Source organism: Ceratotherium simum, chromosome 23 (genome assembly GCF_057802395.1).
Source record: "Ceratotherium simum simum isolate JZ-2026a chromosome 23, ASM5780239v1, whole genome shotgun sequence".
NCBI lineage: Eukaryota > Metazoa > Chordata > Mammalia > Perissodactyla > Rhinocerotidae > Ceratotherium > Ceratotherium simum.
The window spans coordinates 881491-897994 of record NC_141922.1 but is presented as its reverse complement, the minus strand read 5'-3'; the positions used below and the strand labels follow the sequence as shown (position 1 = coordinate 897994).

Here is a 16504-nt window from a genome sequence, read left to right as displayed (position 1 = left end):
AAGACTGGAGAGCTTACCCAAAACAATGACAGGATCAGGGCAGCCAGCTTCCAACTCAGACACTCTCTGGAAGGCGGAGGCTGGACTGTGGTAGGCAGAATTCTGAGACGGCCCCCAAGGTTTCCTGCCCTGGTGAACATGCCCTGCATAATCCCAGGACTGTGAATAGAATGGATTTCACTTCTGTGATTAGGTTACGTTATCTGACACAGCCGAGGTATAAAGGGAGATTATCCTGGGTGAGCCTGACTTAATCATGTGAGCCCTTAAAAGGACGGGTCTCTTCCTAGTGGAAGAGATGCAAAGTATGAAAGCAATGCCATGCAAGGGAGATTCTCCATTGCTGGACGGGGCCACGTGGCAAGGAATGTGGGTGGTCCCTAGGAGCTGACATATTATAGTCAAAATACTGAAAGACAGAGAAAACCTCAAAAGTCACAAGACGAAAATGACTCATCACGTATAAGAGAACCCAATAAGACCAACACCTAATTTTGTTTCATCAGAAACAACAGAGGCCAGGAGACAACGGGATGACATACTCAACATCATTGAAAAACTCAGGCAAGAAGCCTACATTCTGGAAAATGATCTTTTGGAAATTAAGGCGAAATAAAGACAATCCAAGATAAAGACAGAGAATTTGTTGCTAGCAGATCTACAGATTACAAGAGATACTACAGAAAGTTCTTTAAGCTGAAAGGAAGTCATATCAGATAGTCATTCAAGTCCAGTTTCTCAATGCAGCCATGCTGTGCACAGACTTCTGACCTACAAAGCTGTGAGTTAACAAATTGATGTAGTTTTAAGCCTCTACGTTTGTGGCAACTTGTTACACAGCAATAGAAGACTAGTGCGGCCTCCTGTGTTGAAGGAAACCCAGGACTTTGAACATAAAGGCAGAGTCAGCACCTTGACACCCGGCATGGGAACTTTGAGTGGAGACACTCACATCTTGCACCCCCAAGCTCCCATGAGCCCTCCTTCCCAGCATAAGCAGCCCTGTCTACCTTGCTGGAGGAGCCTGGCAGTGGCCTCACCTAGGGCATCGATGGCCGCCCACAACTGCTGCTACCCGTGGATGACGTGCTGCCCTTCCCTCAAGAGGCGGGGTCCAGCTCTCATCCCTTAGAATCGGAGCTGGCCTTGTGCCCTATTTTGACCTGAAGAACGTGGTAGAAGTGACAGTGCGCCTGTGCCAAGCCTTGACCTTGAGAGGCCTGACAGGGGCAGGATTCTAGGAGAGCTGTACGACCCCCTCACTCTGGATATGGACCAGCATTCATTCAAGGAGGTCTACTGCATCTTGGTAAGGACAGCAGGAATCTGTGACATTTGAGCCAGAACCTGCTCCCTCCTACCCCAGATCCAGGTCATGAAAGCTCTACTCCAAGAGGGTGCAGCCAAGAAGGTGGGGACTCCCTTTCCTCAGCTCCCAGTTGTAGGGCGGAGGTTCCACACTGGGAAGGATGAGCTGAGAAGATAAGGCCTACCATCCCCCCAACACCCACTCGTAGATCAGGGGTATCACTCTGGGAGAAACAGGCTTCCACCCCACCCCCAGCTCCCCTAGACCCTGCCCAGGGTAAGAGGCGAGATGGAAGACTAGCAGCTCCACAGCGTGGCTGAGCCGGCTGACTTTCTTTGGACATTGAAGACAATGGAGATCTTAGTGGTGAGAAATTATGATAAAGCTAACAGCGCAATGAAACTAATAGCAACACATGAAAAGGCAGCCATCCAGGCATTTAACAAGGAGAGTCGGGGAAAGAGACAGCTAAGATAGCCCCTGTTCAGATCACATCTGTCCCTGGGACTCCAGAGGCTGTGCACAGGCACCAGGCTGCACCCACCCACGGGCTACGACTCCCTGGGGGTGTCGGCTTCCTGCAGCTGCTCTAACAATTACCACAAACCTGAAGGCTTAAAACAACAGAAATTTATTCTCTCATAGTTCTGGAGGCCGGAGGTACCAGCTGAGTCTTATGGGGCTAAAATCAAGGTGTTCGCAGGAATGGCTACTTCTGGAGGCTCTGGGGGAGAACTCCTCCCTTGCCTAGCCCAGCGTCCAGCGCTCCTTGGCTTCTGGCTGCACCACTCCAATCTCTGCCTCTGTGGTAACCTCACCTTCTCTTCTTCTGTAACCACATCTCCCGCTGCTTCCACCTTAAAAGGATTACTTTTAGGGCTCACCTGAGTAATCCAGAACAATCTCCCAATCTTTTTTTTTTTTTTTTTAAAGATTTTATTTATTCAGTTTTTTTCCCCCCAAAGCCCCAGCAGACAGTTGTATGTCATAGGTTCACATCCTTTTAGTTGCTGTGCGTGGGACTCGGCCTCACGTTGGACGGAGAAGTGGTGCCTCGGGGCGCTCCCGGGATCCGAACCCAGGCCGCCAGCATCAGAGTGTGCGCACTTAACCGCTAAGCCACGGAGCCGGCCCCAATCTCCCAATCTTGAGATCCTTAACTTAATCACATCTGCAAAGTCCCTTTTGCCACATAAGGTAACATTCACAGCCTTTGGGGATTAGGACCTGGACATCTTGGTGGGTATTCTTCAGCCTGTGACACTGGCTGGACATGGGGCAGACTTGAAAGCATCCTTCAACCACAGGCTGATCCATCAGCAAAGGCGGTGCCTCACTGCTCCGGGAGTTAAGCACAACCTTTGCCCACTCAGTGGCTGAACCCTAAACTATGCTGACCCAGATGTGACTTCTAGGAAGCCAGGCTTAAATATAAGAACTGGGTGGGGACTGAGCATTGACATCAGAAGCTGCACACTGTGGGGGAATAGACTTCACTGAACTGGTCCGGACAAGCCACTGGACTAATAAACTAACCAAACAGCAAGATCAACAAGCCCAAGGTGGGATTGGTTAATTATAATCCAGAGTCACTGTAATAGATCATCTAAAATGTCCAGTTTTCAACAAAAATTATGAAACATGCAAGGAAAGAGGATAGTGTGACAGTTGCACGGGAGAGGTAGGCAATACCAACTGCCTTTGAAGGGGCCCAGATTTTGGACTTAGCAGACAAAGACGTCAAAGGAAAGGAAAGTCATGGAAAAGCCCATGAACAGAGTGACTGTGGTGGGTGGTGGGTGGTGGGGTTGGCTCTGCATGGGTCCCACTGCCACTGCTGCATACCTAACCTGTAGCAGCAGAAACCCACGACCTGGGACCCCTTCCACCTGGTGGGATCAGTGATTTGTTCTTCCCTGAACTGACCCCTATTCTGGACACAGCTTTGCCCTCCCTGCCTGGAGTTCCTCTGCCAGCACCTCCATCCCAGGCTTACTGAATACCTAACTTCCCATTGGACAGTGCGGCACACCAAGGGCCCATCTTAGAGCTGATGACCTGTGGCAATGAGCTCATGACCCTGGGGCTCACTCGTCTTTGCAAGTTCCCCGTCGGCCTAATGGAATGGTGACACAGTCTGTTGAAGGCCCTGCTACGCTGCCAGGTGGCTGTAGGCCCCTCTCGGGGTGGGACACTGCTGAGATGTGTCTGTGCTCCCCTAGGGGGTCAGGGCTCCAGGGACAGGCTTACTGTGAAGTCACAAGGCTCAGCCAGACCCCTTATTCACACAGCCCCTTCCAGGACGAGGCCCCGACAGAGTGTTCACACAGTCGCATATTTTGTAAAATTTGCAAAAGTAAAGTAATTTAATCACCTTCAGTTAAGGCTGTCTATTCCCACCGCAATCAGTTTTCAGTCACTTCCTCCTCTGCTGCATGGAGCTGGAGGGGGATCCACTCTGGGAGGCTGAGTTAGGAGTACATTTAGTTTCTGTTTAGCAAGAACAGTCAAATCCTGGTAGAGTTAAGCTATTGCTGTCATTCTGGCATAGAAATGGCTTCCAGGAACACACCCACCTCCCTCTGTGCTCCATGTCATGACACGTCAGGCTGATGGAATTGGCTAATGAGTGTTGTCAATTCAAAAAATATCTAAGTCACAAAAAAGAAAACCCAAAAGGCCCTAAAATCTTATGGCTCATATGTAAAAGAAATTTGATAGAGGTTTCCTCAAATTAACAATTCTAAACATTTATACAATATTACCCAAAGGAGCTGTTACTGAAAGCAACTTTTCTAAGCTAGAAATAATAAAAATAAACTTTGAGCAAACATGTTAGAGGGGAGACTGAATTAACTTCTTTCTATATGGGAAGGTGACATCATAAAAGTGTTGTCATCTTAAGAGGCCATCAGAGTATGCATCCAAAAAGCCTAAGGGAAGCAACTTAGAGAAACACGTCAGAAGTTAATTCACGACATTATGTTGGTTTTCTGGGGGCCGGCCCCGTGGCTTGGCAGGCAAGTGCCCGTGTTCCACTACTGGCGGCCCGGGTTCGGATCCCAGGCACGCACGGATGCACCGCTTATCCAGCCATGCTGAGGCGGCGTCCCACATACAGCAACTAACAGGATGTGCAACTACGACATACAACTATCTACTGGGCCTTTGGGGAGAAAATGGGGAAAAAAAAGGAGGAGGATTGGCAATAGACGTTAGCTCAGGGCCGGTCTTCCCCAGCAAAAAGAGGAGGATTGGCATGGATGTTAGCTCAGGCCTGATCTTCCTTACTAAATAAACAAACAAACAAACAAACAAATAAATAAATAAAAGTTGGTTTTCTGTTTGTGATATTGGTTAATTTTAAAAATTTGTGTTACCTGTTGTGATTTCTTTTCTTCCTCTATTCAATTTTGGATATAGGATTTTGTCTTCTATTTCTTAAAGAGGGCCCTGTGTGAAAAGAGTTAACACAGCGGGCCTGAGACTGCTCTCCTTCAGGAGGTGTGCTTGCAAAGTTGGCTGGTGTCTGGGAACGTAGATTTTGGGAGGGTTCCCACCATTCCCTGTAAGAGTGGCTCACTGAGCCTAAAATGTTCGTACAAAGACATATGGTTCATAGTGAACTCCTGCTTTCCTTCTGGGAGTCTGGAATTTGGGTATGTGCCAGGCAGAGGGTGCCTATGTGACCAGTCCCCCCCCGAAAGTCCTGGACACTGGGTCTCCAGGGAGCCTCCCCGGTGGACAACATTTCACATAGGCTTTTGCTCCTTGTTTCTGGGGGAATGGAGTGTGTCCTGTTCCATTTCTCCGACAGAGGACTCGGGAAGCTTGCGCCTGATTTCCTCTGACTTTGCCCCAGGTGCATTTTCCTTAGCTGATTTTGATTAATATCTTTTCTCTGTAATAAATCTTAGCCATGAGTATGACTATATGTGCTGAATTTTATGAGTCCTCCTAGAAAATCACTGAACCCAGGGGTGGTCTTAGGGATCCCCAACACAGCTCCAAAATTTGTATAAGCTTTAGACCCCCAAGACCTGGATCCCGCCATGTGGGTGACCTATGGCTAGAACACAAGGGTCAGAGAACCAAGGGGGCAGGAATGATCCGTAGCGTAAACTGGAGATGCTGCCAGCTTGGAGGTCCTAGTTCCCAGGGGTGGGGAACACTTCCACCAGGGGACACAGTAAGGGTTCCACTGATCTGGAACAGTCACCACCCAGCCACTTTGGGCTCCTTAGGCCCATGACAAACATTATCCTGATTATCCTGTGATTCTAGGGCCAATACTGCACAACGGGGGCCAAGCACCTGTGGGGCTTCCACCTGCATCAATGGACAACTACAGTAATCTCCATCTAGTAAGAGCTCACATTGCTGAGGGAGGAAGGCTCGGGTCACTCTACGAGTAACCAGCTGGGTCCAGCTGAAGAGCCAAGGGTGGGGGAATCAAGGGTGGCTAGTGGCAGAGGATGATGGCCATCATGGCCTCAGACCAGGTGCAGTGGCAGGACTGTGGCTGGCTCACTAGCCCTCGTGCTGCAGTCTTCTAGGAGCCCACCACCTTGGAAGGGATGCTGTGCCTGCAGGACTGTGGTCCTAGCCTGCCACAGTACATCCATCCCACCAGCTCTTCTAACAGCCTGACATTAACCCTGCTCCTACTGAGGGGTGGGGTCCATGTCCCCTCCCCTTGAGCCTGGGCAGACCTTCGTGATCACCTTGACCCATAGAGTCTGGCGGCAGTGACACCACGTGATTCCTGAGCCTAGGTCTTAAAACACCATGCATGCCCACCTTGTTGTCTTGGGAAGTCACCTTGGAACCCAGGCGCCATGCTTTGAGGAACCCATGCTGCATGGAGAGGCCATGTGTGGGTGTGCTGTCTCAACAGCCAGCATCAACCACAAAAGATGTGAGGGAGGAAGTCTTTGAGACAATGCCAGCCCCAGCCACCATCCACAGTGACCACAGGGAGGAAAGATTCTAAGTGCAAACTGCCTAGCTGAGCCCAGGCAACCACCAGAACTGCAAGAAATAATATAATTATTTTTTGTTATTTGAAGTCACTAAGGTTATGCAAGAGGTAAACAGACATACAACCCCTACACAATGCCTTTTTGGAAAGGGTGAGGGTATCTTCATTCTTAAAGGGAAAAAGGAGGCCATTTTACTTCATTGGATATAATGGGAGGGCATGAGAAGACCTGAAAGAGGCCACATGTGAGCCATATGGGGACACTGGCCTGTGCACCTTAGGCCTCCGTGTATGTTGCCTCCTCTTGGCGAGCGTAGCAACCACGTCGGTTCATCCTTCCACTTTCAAACTTGAAGCATGGGATCTGGCTTCCTAAGCGCTGCAGAGGGGCTGAATAATGCAACTGGTAGAGGGGGAAATGAGCTCCCTGCTGGTGACTTTGACCACTGGGAAAGAGAGGTACTTGGAGACAGGAGGTACCTGGGATGGGAAGCCCCTCATTTCTCCCTCCTGTAGACCCATCAGCAGTCCCATTGGACTGGACTGACATGAGAGGCTGGAACATACCAGGCCAGGAAATGCAAGAGAGTAACAACACCATGTCAGTAACACTCCACAGACTGGCAAGGATTATGTAAAAAACTGTAACACTTATTCCTGGTGGGAAAGGAGGGGAAAAGGAATTCACACTTACAGCCTTCACCCAGAAAGTCCTTATCTTGGAGTTTCATCCCCCAAGTATAAGCCCCTGAACACACAGCCACTGTCCATAACGGGGCAGTGGCCAGGATATGTCCTGCTATGTACATCCATGGGTATCAAGCAGCCAACAAAAAATCAATGATAGCTCCACAGGACTATATGGATGAATTTCATAAGGTTTTTTTTGTTTTGTTTTGTTTTTTTGAGGAAGATCGGCCCTGAGCTAACATCTGCCAACCCTCCTCTTTTTGCTGAGGAAGACTGGCCCTGGGCTAACATCCATGCCCATCTTCCTCCACTTTATATGGGACACCACCACAGCATGGCTTGACAAGCAGTGCCTTGGTGTGTGCCCAGGGTTCCCAACTGGCAAGCCCCTCGCCGCCGCATTGCAGCGCACACACTTAACTGCTTGCGCCACCAGGCTGGCCCCCATAAGGTATTTTTTAAGTGAAAAACAGAAAAGTGTGTATGAAATGTCTACTTAAAAAGCAAATTTACCTGTTATTTTATCCTTAAAACCAGTTTATTCCAGAATAGCCAAAAGAGTTCCAATTCCAGAAGTGCATGCTATGGAGAAGGATAAAATCCAGTCAACTAAGGAGGAGAGCTGCCTTTATAGAGAAAAGGGGGAGCAGGGAAGGGCTGTTCTAAAGGAAAGTCCAGGGGCCGCCCCGCGGCTTAGCGGTTAAGTGCGTGCGCTCTGCTACTGGCGGCCCGGTTCGGATCCCGGGCGCGCACCGACGCACTGCTTCTCCAGCCATGCTGAGGCCGAGTCCCACATACAACAACTAGAAGGATGGGCAACTATCTACTAGGGCTTGAGGGGGGGATTAAAAAAAAAAGGAAAGTCCATTGGGGGAAAGTAATAGTTCAGGGCAGCAACAGCTTCTCATTGGCTGAGCTGTGGTGTTTCTCATTGGCTGGGCTGTTGCCAGGTGGGGAGAGAAATCTTCCTTCCTAGTAAAGTAGTTGTACTTCCCGTCAGAGACACAAGCTCTTCTCTTCCCGGTTGGTGTGATTGAGACGTGTGATGGTGGTGAGAGCTCCCCCTGCAGGTCTCCCCAGTCCAGTTTAGTTAAGGTTTCTTTTATTAATTTCCACAGAAGTGATCCCATTTAAAAAAGTAACCAGAGTTCCAAGAGCCACTGTACGGCTGTACGTGTACAACTGCATGTATCTGTGTATGACTTGATGTAATTATGAGTATCGAGGACAACATGGAAGGAACCATTTATGAGGTTAAGATAGATGGGGGGTTGCGGACAGAAGAACCATGCCAACAAGGAAAACAAAATTAAAACTGCTCTAAAAAGAACATGACCACGTGTAAGTATAATATAAGTTATGCATGTTTTTTAAAAGAACGAATGTAAACATTAAAGGGTAAGAAAAGGAGAACAGGAAGTGCGTCTGGGCCTGGATGAACCAGTGCGACCAAGAACTAGAAGCCATCAGAGACGAGACGGTTCTCCCTTCCTGCGTCGCTGCTCTCGCCCAGCGAACCGCGAAGGACACTCCAGGCGTCCAGGGATAGCACAGGCAAGCCAGCCGCCCGGGGCTGGGCGCAGAGAGGAGGCGCGGCCGGAGCCCTCGGGCCCTTGGACGGGTCTCAGGCGCGCGCCGGCAGCGGCCAGCGCGTCAGCACACTACCCAGTGGGGCGCAACCGGGGGACTCGGCCCTCAGCGGGTCTCTACCCGCGGCAGCCTCAGGACAGCTCCCCCAAACGGCCGCAGGTACGGTCTTCTCTCCCTGGGTCAGCACCGCCCAACTTCCCCGGGACCGGAAATGAGGAAAGTGGCGCAGCCGGGAACCGTAGTTTTCTGAGACCGGAAGTGGGGAGTCGGACCGCCGGAAACCATATGCCCCCGGGAGGTCAGAAGTGCGTAGTCAGGGCCGCCGGGAACTGTAGTTCTCTGAGAGGCGGAAGCGGGGCTGGCGGTCGGCGGCATGGCGGGGCTGGAGCTCCTGTCGGACCAAGGCTACCGGGTGGATGGGCGGCGCGCCGGGGAGCTGCGCAAGATCCAGGCGCGGATGGGCGTGTTCGCGCAGGCCGATGGCTCGGCCTACATCGAGCAGGGCAACACCAAAGCGCTAGCCGTGGTCTACGGGCCGCACGAGGCGAGTGGGCTTGCGTGCGCGAGCCGGGCAGCCCCGGGGTCGGGTGGAGGAACAGGGCGGCGGCCGCTCTGCGGGGTGCGCGTGGCCGCCAGGCTGACCAAGGCTCCGGAGGCGACGGCCGGCGTGCGCCTGCGTCTCCGCAGCACAGTTTCACGGCCGCGGCTCACTCGGAGTAAAAGCCAAAGTCCTTACTGTGATGCACGGTGGTCCTTGCCTTTCTCATCAGCCACTCTCCCTTGCGCTCTCCACTCTTCTTTGCTGTTTCTCAGAGCGCCAAGCGCGCTCCCACTCCCTCCCTACCTCTCACCTCTCTACTCCGACGTCACCGTCCGGATGACGCCTCCCCAGACCACCTTATCCACTTGGCAAGTCCCCTTCCCTACGATCACACACCTCCCTCCCTTTCTGCACCTGTAACCTCAGACATTAACCTATCTTTCTCATCGTTTGTCTCCCCGCTAAAACATAAACTCCATGAGGACAGGGATTTAAAAGCGCCCGGTTTTATTGCCATGTCTCCAGCTCTGAAACAGTGTCTGCCACCGCAGGCATGAAAAAATGTTTGCTTAGCACATGAGTCTAGGAGCCCAGCCTTCCAGCGGGAGGGAACCAGGAGGGGAAAGGCCAGAGGGTGGAAACAAGCATAGCACGTTTTCAGAGCAGAAAGGCTGCTGGTGGGGGAGATAGGGAATAATTCCAAATGAGATTGATGGGTTTCTAGGGAGGGGAGAACTCAGGGCTTTGTGGACGAGGGAAAAGATTTAGGATTTTATCTCACACGTGATGGAAAGCCTTTGGAAGGTAAGTAGGATATATGAGTGTGTAAAGGAGATAGAATCAGATTTGATGTTTGTAAACATACTCTGGCTTTGGCTACAAATGGAAAATGGGTTGGGAGGGGATGAGGCAAGGATGGACACAGGAAGGCCTATTAAGAGAGATGAGATCCAGAGGTGATGGTGGCTTAGAGACTGGCCAGTGGCCCTCCCTCAGGCTGTATTTCGGAGTTCAAGTAGTTGTGTTTGTTGAGATGTTGGAGATAGAAGGAGAGGAAGGAGGGAGGCTGAGGTTCCAGTCCTGAGCCAGAGGAAGGGGTAGTGTGAGCTGGGAGGAGTGGGCCTGGCTCATGTGTCCTTCCTTCCCCAGATCCGGGGCTCCCGGGCACGAGCCCTGCCAGACAGGGCCCTGGTGAACTGTCAGTACAGTTCCGCAACCTTCAGCACAGGTGAGCGCAAGCGGCGGCCACACGGGGACCGGAAGTCCTTCGAGATGGGCCTGCAGCTGCGTCAGACCTTTGAGGCGGCCATCCTTACACAGCTGCACCCACGCTCCCAGATTGATATCTATGTGCAGGTGAGCAGGCAGCAGCCCTCAACCCGGGGAGGGGATGGAGGTCCGCAGCCTAATGGACTGATGCCGCTGTCGGGGGTCCCTACAGGTGCTGCAGGCAGATGGTGGGACCTATGCGGCTTGTGTGAATGCAGCCATGCTGGCAGTGCTGGACGCTGGGATACCCATGCAGGACTTTGTGTGTGCCTGCTCAGCTGGCTTTGTGGACGGCACAGCCCTGGCAGACCTCAGCCACGTGGAGGAAGCAGCTGGTGGCCCCCAGCTGGCCCTGGCCCTGCTGCCGGCTTCAGGCCAGATTGCACTGCTTGAGATGGACGCCAGGCTGCATGAAGACCACCTGGAGCAGGTGTTAGAGGCCGCTGCCCGGGCCGCCCGCGATGTGCACACCCTGTTGGACCGTGTGGTCCGGCAGCATGTGCGTGAGGCCTCTATCTTGCTGGAGGACTGAGCATCCAGCCACCTATGCCCAGAATAAAATCCACACAGTCCACTGTACTCGGATCTCCTCACAGCACTTCCATGCCCTCAGAGCCTGGCCTGGTGCTGGCTGCTGGGGGTGACTAGAAACCCTCCCCCACACATGAACTACATATCTCTTGCAGCCTCAGGATTCAAACCCTGAAGAAGGTGGGGGAGTGTGTCCCTGGGTGGAGAGAGCAGCTTGTGCCAGGAAGGGTTCAAGGCAGCTGAGCAGGGAGGTGTGGCCTGGCGGAATGAACCAGGCCATTAGACTGTGGAGTCTTGCATCCTCCTCTTAGCACATCCAGGACCCTGACCACAAGGGCTGAGGGAGAACTCGGCTGCCTGTGGACATGTAGGGGGCCATGTCCCATATCCCCTAGATTGTGGCTTGGATGTAATGGCCCCTTTCCCCCCTAGGAGCCGCTTGGGCCTGTCCTGCTACTTACCTTGGTCTCCAAAAGTACAACAGACACGTGTTCTCACCTGGAGTCTTTCCTCCTCAGCTCTGACCCTTCCTCAGTGGATACAGACACTACCCCTGCCCCACCACTGCACCTTCCTCTTCAGCAGACTCCCCCTTCCTCTACCTCTGGCCTCAGACCTGCCAGAGCCCTGATCACCATCCCCTGCAGCCTGCACCCAGGAGCTGCTTCTCCCCTAATATCCCAGGCACCTCTCTGACTGGACAGGAGTGCTCCCCACTTCCTACTTCACATGCCCCCGCTCCTTTGAAACCCGTCTTGCTCCGAAGTATCACCTGCACTTTCCTCCCTGTGGTCATCTGATCCCGATGACCTCGGCGCTTTTTGGTGATGGACATCCATAGGAGTGAGTTGGCCAACGCCTTGGCCTCTCAGTCCATGGAAGCCTCCTTACTTCCACCCACGCCATGGCACTCAGACCTGTCATTGCCAGCAGCAGCACCTTCAGAATCTCCGCTCATCCATGCTCTGATCGCCGCCTCCGGTTTTCCACCCACCTGCCCTAGTCATCACCCCTCTGATTTTCCTGTCAGCCTTCAAGGCAGAGCTTTCTCGCTTGCCCTCGACCAGCCCTTGGCCGCGACCGGCCGTCGTCATTGCTCTCTTCTGGCGCCGGGCACTGCCGGCCCGACCCTCCCGGAGGCCGCCCTCCGTGGGCTGGAAACGCAAACCGGAGTCCTGCTCCCTTCTCACCGGCTCTGCTCCGTGCATGCGCGATGGCGGTGCTGTTTGGCGAAGCGGGCCACGCATGCGCGGCGGCGCGAGGGCCGCCGGGACCGCAAGTGCGGCGGGCGCGGAGCCCCGCTTCTGACAAGCTGTGCGCCGGAGCGGTGCTGTAGCTGGCGGCGGGAGCGCGGTCCCGGAGCCGCCCCGCCCCGCCCCGCCATGGGCCTCCTGTCGGACCCGGTGCGCCGGCGCGCGCTTGCCCGCCTCGTGCTGCGTCTCAACGCGCCGCTCTGGTGAGGGCCGGGCCCGGGGAGGCAGGGGCCGGAGGGCCGGGGCTGGATGCCGGCGCCCCTCGGGCTGCTCGCGCCCGCCCCTCCCGTCCGCCGGCTCGGGTGCGGGGACTCCTGGTCCAGGCCCCTCAGACACGCTCCCTCGAGCCCCGGTGCAGAGGGTGAGGCCCCTGCCGGGGTCCCGGACATACTAAGGCTCCGGCGGCCCCTCGTCCCCTCTCCCCGCAGCGTGCTGAGCTACGTGGCGGGCGTCGCCTGGTTCCTGGCGCTGGCTTTCCCGCCGCTGACCCAGCGCACGTACATGTCGGAGAACGCCATGGGCTCCACCATGGTGGAGGAGCAGTTTGCGGGCGGAGACCGTGCCCGAGGTTTTGCCCGGGACTTCGCTGCCCACCGCAGGAAGTCGGGGTGAGCGGCAGAGCAGTGGGTATGGAGGAAGCAGTGGTGGGCAAGGCCAGGGAGCTCTGCTCAGAGGCTCTCTATCTGTGTCTCCAGGGCTCTGCCAGTGGCCTGGCTGGAGCGGACGATGCGGTCAGTGGGGCTGGAGGTCTACACGCAGAGTTTCTCCCGGAAACTGCCTTTTCCAGATGAGACGCACGAGCGCTATGTATTGTGGGGGAGGGGGTGTGTCTGGGACCAAAAAGCATTTTGAGGGGGTGGCTTGAGGCTAGGAAGCTCAGTGGGGGAATGTCCAGGGAAATCCCTGGTAGTCATTCTAGGGCCGAAAAGGGAGGGGCTTCGGCCGTCGAGGGTGGGGTCGAGCTGAGGCTTCCCCACCAATACTGCATGCAGATGGTGTCAGGCACCAACGTGTACGGCATCCTACGGGCCCCTCGCGCTGCCAGCACTGAGTCCCTGGTGCTCACCGTACCCTGTGGCCCTGACTCTACCAACAGCCAGGCTGTGGGGCTGCTGCTGGCACTCGCTGCCCACTTCCGGGGTGAGGCTCAGGGACTACTGCTGGCAAGGGAGGGTTTGGCCACTGCCCCAGGCCGTGCTGACACTGCTTCTGGCCTCCAGGGCAGATTTACTGGGCCAAAGACATCATCTTCCTGGTGACAGAACACGACCTTCTGGGCACTGAGGCTTGGCTTGAAGCCTACCACGACGTCAACGTCACTGGTGGGTGCTCTTGCCCTGCCCGGGCCCCTCTCTCAGGCTCACTGTCCTCTCCAGCCCCCCATTGGCAGCTCATTCACCTGCTCCCACAGGCATGCAGTCATCCCCGTTGCAGGGCCGGGCTGGGGCCATTCAGGCAGCAGTGGCTCTAGAGCTGAGCAGTGATGTGATCACTAGCCTCGATGTGGCTGTGGAGGGGCTCAACGGGCAGCTGCCCAACCTTGATCTGCTCAACCTCTTCCAGACCTTCTGCCAGAAAGGGGGGCTGCTGTGCACACTGCAGGGCAAGGTAGGGCCGCCTACCTGGGAGGAGCAGGGTCTACGTGTGGGACTTATCTGACCCTGTCCCCAAACCCTCTAAGCTACAGCCCCAGGACTGGACATCCATAGACGGGCCACTGCAGGGTCTGCAGACACTGCTGCTCATGGTTCTGCAGCAGGCCTCTGGCCGCCCTCACGGCCCCCATGGCCTCTTCCTGCGCTACCGTGTGGAGGCCCTAACCGTACGTGGCATCAATAGCTTCCGACAGTATAAGTATGACCTGGTGGCAGTGGGCAAGTAAGTGGCTTCTGGTCCCTCTTTTCCTTGCTTGGGGCGGGGTGGGGGATGCCTGGGAGGTCTGGCTGGTCATAACTCTGCCCCACGCCCGGTAGGGCTCTGGAGGGCATGTTCCGCAAGCTCAACCACCTTCTGGAGCGCCTGCACCAGTCCTTCTTCTTCTACCTGCTCCCCGCGCTCTCCCGCTTCGTCTCCATTGGCCTCTACATGCCTGCTGCTGGCTTTTTGCTCCTGGTCCTTGGTCTCAAGATATCCTCTGCCCGCCACTGTCCACTTGTGGCCAGCCTCAGGTCCCCTCCACTCCAGGCTGGGGAGAGCCCTCCATCCTTGAGGTGGGGGCTGGGGGTGAGCCCTGGGTCCCCCACCGGCCAGATCCTATCACACCTCTCGTCAGGCTCCTTGACTAGGCCACGCTCTGGAACTGTGGATGCAGCTGCATGAGGCCGGAGTGGGCCCTGAGGAGGCTGGGGGGGCCTCTGGACCCAGTCCTCCCCTACCCCCGGCACAGGTGATGATGCCCCCCTGCTGTGGTTGGGGTGGGCTTCTAGGGTCCTGGTGGTGGTTACTGCTGCCACTCAGTCTCAACTGGTAGAGTGGTGAAGAGGATCCTTGGGGCTCTCCTGGCCCCAGGGCCCATCTCCAAGTGCCCATGTGCCCTGCAGGGTGTGGGGCTGGCCTCGCTTGTGGCGCCCTTGCTGATCTCACAGGCCATGGGCCTGGCCCTCTACGTCCTGCCGGTGCTGGGCCAACATGTGGCCGCCCAGCACTTCCCCGTGGCTGAGTCTGAAGCTGTGGTGCTGACATTGCTGGCCATCTATGCAGCTGGCCTGGCTCTCCCACACAACACTCACCGGTGAGGAGCTGGGCTGGGTGGGCGTGGGCAGGGGGCACTCTGGGCATGCAAGCAGCTGCCTCCAAGTCCCTTGCCTTGCAGGGTGGTGAGTACTCAGGCCGCGGACAGGGGCTGGATGGCACTGAAGCTGGTAGCCCTGATCTATCTGGCACTACAACTGGCTTGCATCACCCTCACCAACTTCTCACTAGGTTTCCTGCTGGCCACCACCATGGTGCCCGCCGCTGCGCTCACCGAGCCCTGTGGGCCTCGGTATGTTCTGGTCAGCCCCCACCACAGAGCCCACCATGACGTGCCCCTCACCACAGACTCTGCCCTCACACCATACCCCCACTCCCCACTCAGTGCCTGTGCCCCTACGTTGGAGCCCACCCTGACCCTGATTCTCCACCCAGGGCACTCTATGCCACCTTGCTGGTGCTGACGAGCCCGGCAGCCACACTCCTGGGCGGCCTGTTCCTGTGGCAGGAGCTGCAGGAGGCACCACTATCACTGGCTGAGGGCTGGCAGCTGTTTCTGGCAGCACTGGCGCAGGGCGTGCTGGAACACCACACTTATGGTGCCCTGCTCTTTCCGCTGCTGGCTCTGGGCCTCTATCCCTGCTGGCTGCTCTTCTGGAATGTGCTCTTCTGGAAGTGATGTCTGCCTGCCCTGTGGCGTGAAGATTAGTGAGGGAACTCCCCGAACACCCCCATATTCTCTCCTTCCTGGAAAATAAACAGATGTTTTGTTTTGGCCGCCCTTTGGACTCGTGGCCCACTGTCTGCTGTCTGTGTGGGGCTCTAGAGCCTGTGTGAGAAACGGCCTGCAGGGCTTGGCATACTGCACGCGTCTTTCCTAGAGGGCACTGCCTTGGTCCACATACTAGACGGCTTCCCTGCCACCTGGAGTACTGCTGGCAGGAGTGAGGGCCCCAGCCGCATCAGCCTCGGGAGGAGAGCCATGGGCAGACACTGGGACCAGCCAGCCCCAGGGCTTGGGATCTGAAAGTGACGAGTGCAGATCCTGACCCTGCCCCAGCCCCAAGTGCCTACTCCCAGCCCTGGAGGTCTCAGTGTATCACAGTCCAGTGCTGTGGGACGCACGGTGCTGGGTAAGAGGAAATACCATGGGCAGGTCTTGGGGTCCTGATGGGAGCTGAGGCACCCAGAGACCACACATCACCGTCTTTAGCACTGAGGCTAAGGGGGCAGAGGGCTTGCGCTGGAGCCCTGCAGAGAAGGCCCAGGGTGTGGGGTATGGGGGCCCAGCCAAGGCAAGAACCTTGGTCTGGGCTTGGGATGGAGCAGGGAGGAGCACCCAGCCCGACTTCCTTGGAGCTGAACCAGCCCAGGCCAGGTGCCCACGAGGTGAGGGGCAGAGGCAGAGCAGCAGAGCCCACCCAGCACCAGCCAAGAACTGACAGGCCATGGGGACACACCCCCCAGGGGGAGGGCACTGATGGGCTGGCACAGAGAAGCTGGTGATTGCCCCGAGATCCCTGAAAGGAGCTGGGACATCCAGAGTCTGTTCTGAAGGGAACAGAAAAGCAAAGTGTGGCCCTTTGGTGATGCCAGGGCCACATCAGGCCCAAGAGGCCTCACCTCATGGGAGGGCCAAGGTGTCCCCA

General features: G+C 55.6%; 2 protein-coding genes across 2 annotated transcripts; both read left to right on the top strand.

Annotated features, from left to right (window-relative positions):
* The first annotated feature begins 8872 nt into the window (after positions 1-8872).
* Positions 8873-10959, top strand: EXOSC4 (exosome component 4). Its single transcript, XM_004443019.3, has 3 exons — positions 8873-9114; positions 10261-10467; positions 10553-10959. Exons 1-3 carry the CDS (start codon positions 8944-8946, stop codon positions 10910-10912), a joined length of 738 nt encoding a protein of 245 aa, XP_004443076.1. The 5' UTR covers positions 8873-8943; the 3' UTR covers positions 10913-10959.
* A 1230-nt stretch (positions 10960-12189) lies between these two features.
* On the top strand, positions 12190-15643 carry GPAA1 (glycosylphosphatidylinositol anchor attachment 1). Its single transcript, XM_004443018.3, has 12 exons — positions 12190-12367; positions 12593-12772; positions 12860-12971; positions 13157-13304; positions 13385-13486; positions 13576-13772; positions 13846-14042; positions 14138-14291; positions 14455-14550; positions 14705-14895; positions 14977-15147; positions 15291-15643. The coding sequence occupies exons 1-12, from the start codon at positions 12294-12296 to the stop codon at positions 15532-15534; spliced, it is 1866 nt and encodes a 621-aa protein (XP_004443075.1). The 5' UTR covers positions 12190-12293; the 3' UTR covers positions 15535-15643.
* Positions 15644-16504: the final 861 nt, after the last annotated feature.

Bases quoted from the DNA above. Each gene is read 5' to 3' on its own strand.
- EXOSC4 (XM_004443019.3), top strand. From the start codon at position 8,944: ATGGCGGGGCTGGAGCTCCTGTCGGACCAAGGCTACCGGGTGGATGGG. The intron at 9,115-10,260 runs GCGAGTGGGCTT...TTCCTTCCCCAG, and splicing joins TGGTCTACGGGCCGCACGAG to ATCCGGGGCTCCCGGGCACG. The intron at 10,468-10,552 runs GTGAGCAGGCAG...GGGTCCCTACAG, and splicing joins AGATTGATATCTATGTGCAG to GTGCTGCAGGCAGATGGTGG.
- GPAA1 (XM_004443018.3), top strand. From the start codon at position 12,294: ATGGGCCTCCTGTCGGACCCGGTGCGCCGGCGCGCGCTTGCCCGCCTC. The intron at 13,487-13,575 runs GTGGGTGCTCTT...CTGCTCCCACAG, and splicing joins CCACGACGTCAACGTCACTG to GCATGCAGTCATCCCCGTTG. The intron at 14,043-14,137 runs GTAAGTGGCTTC...CACGCCCGGTAG, and splicing joins GACCTGGTGGCAGTGGGCAA to GGCTCTGGAGGGCATGTTCC.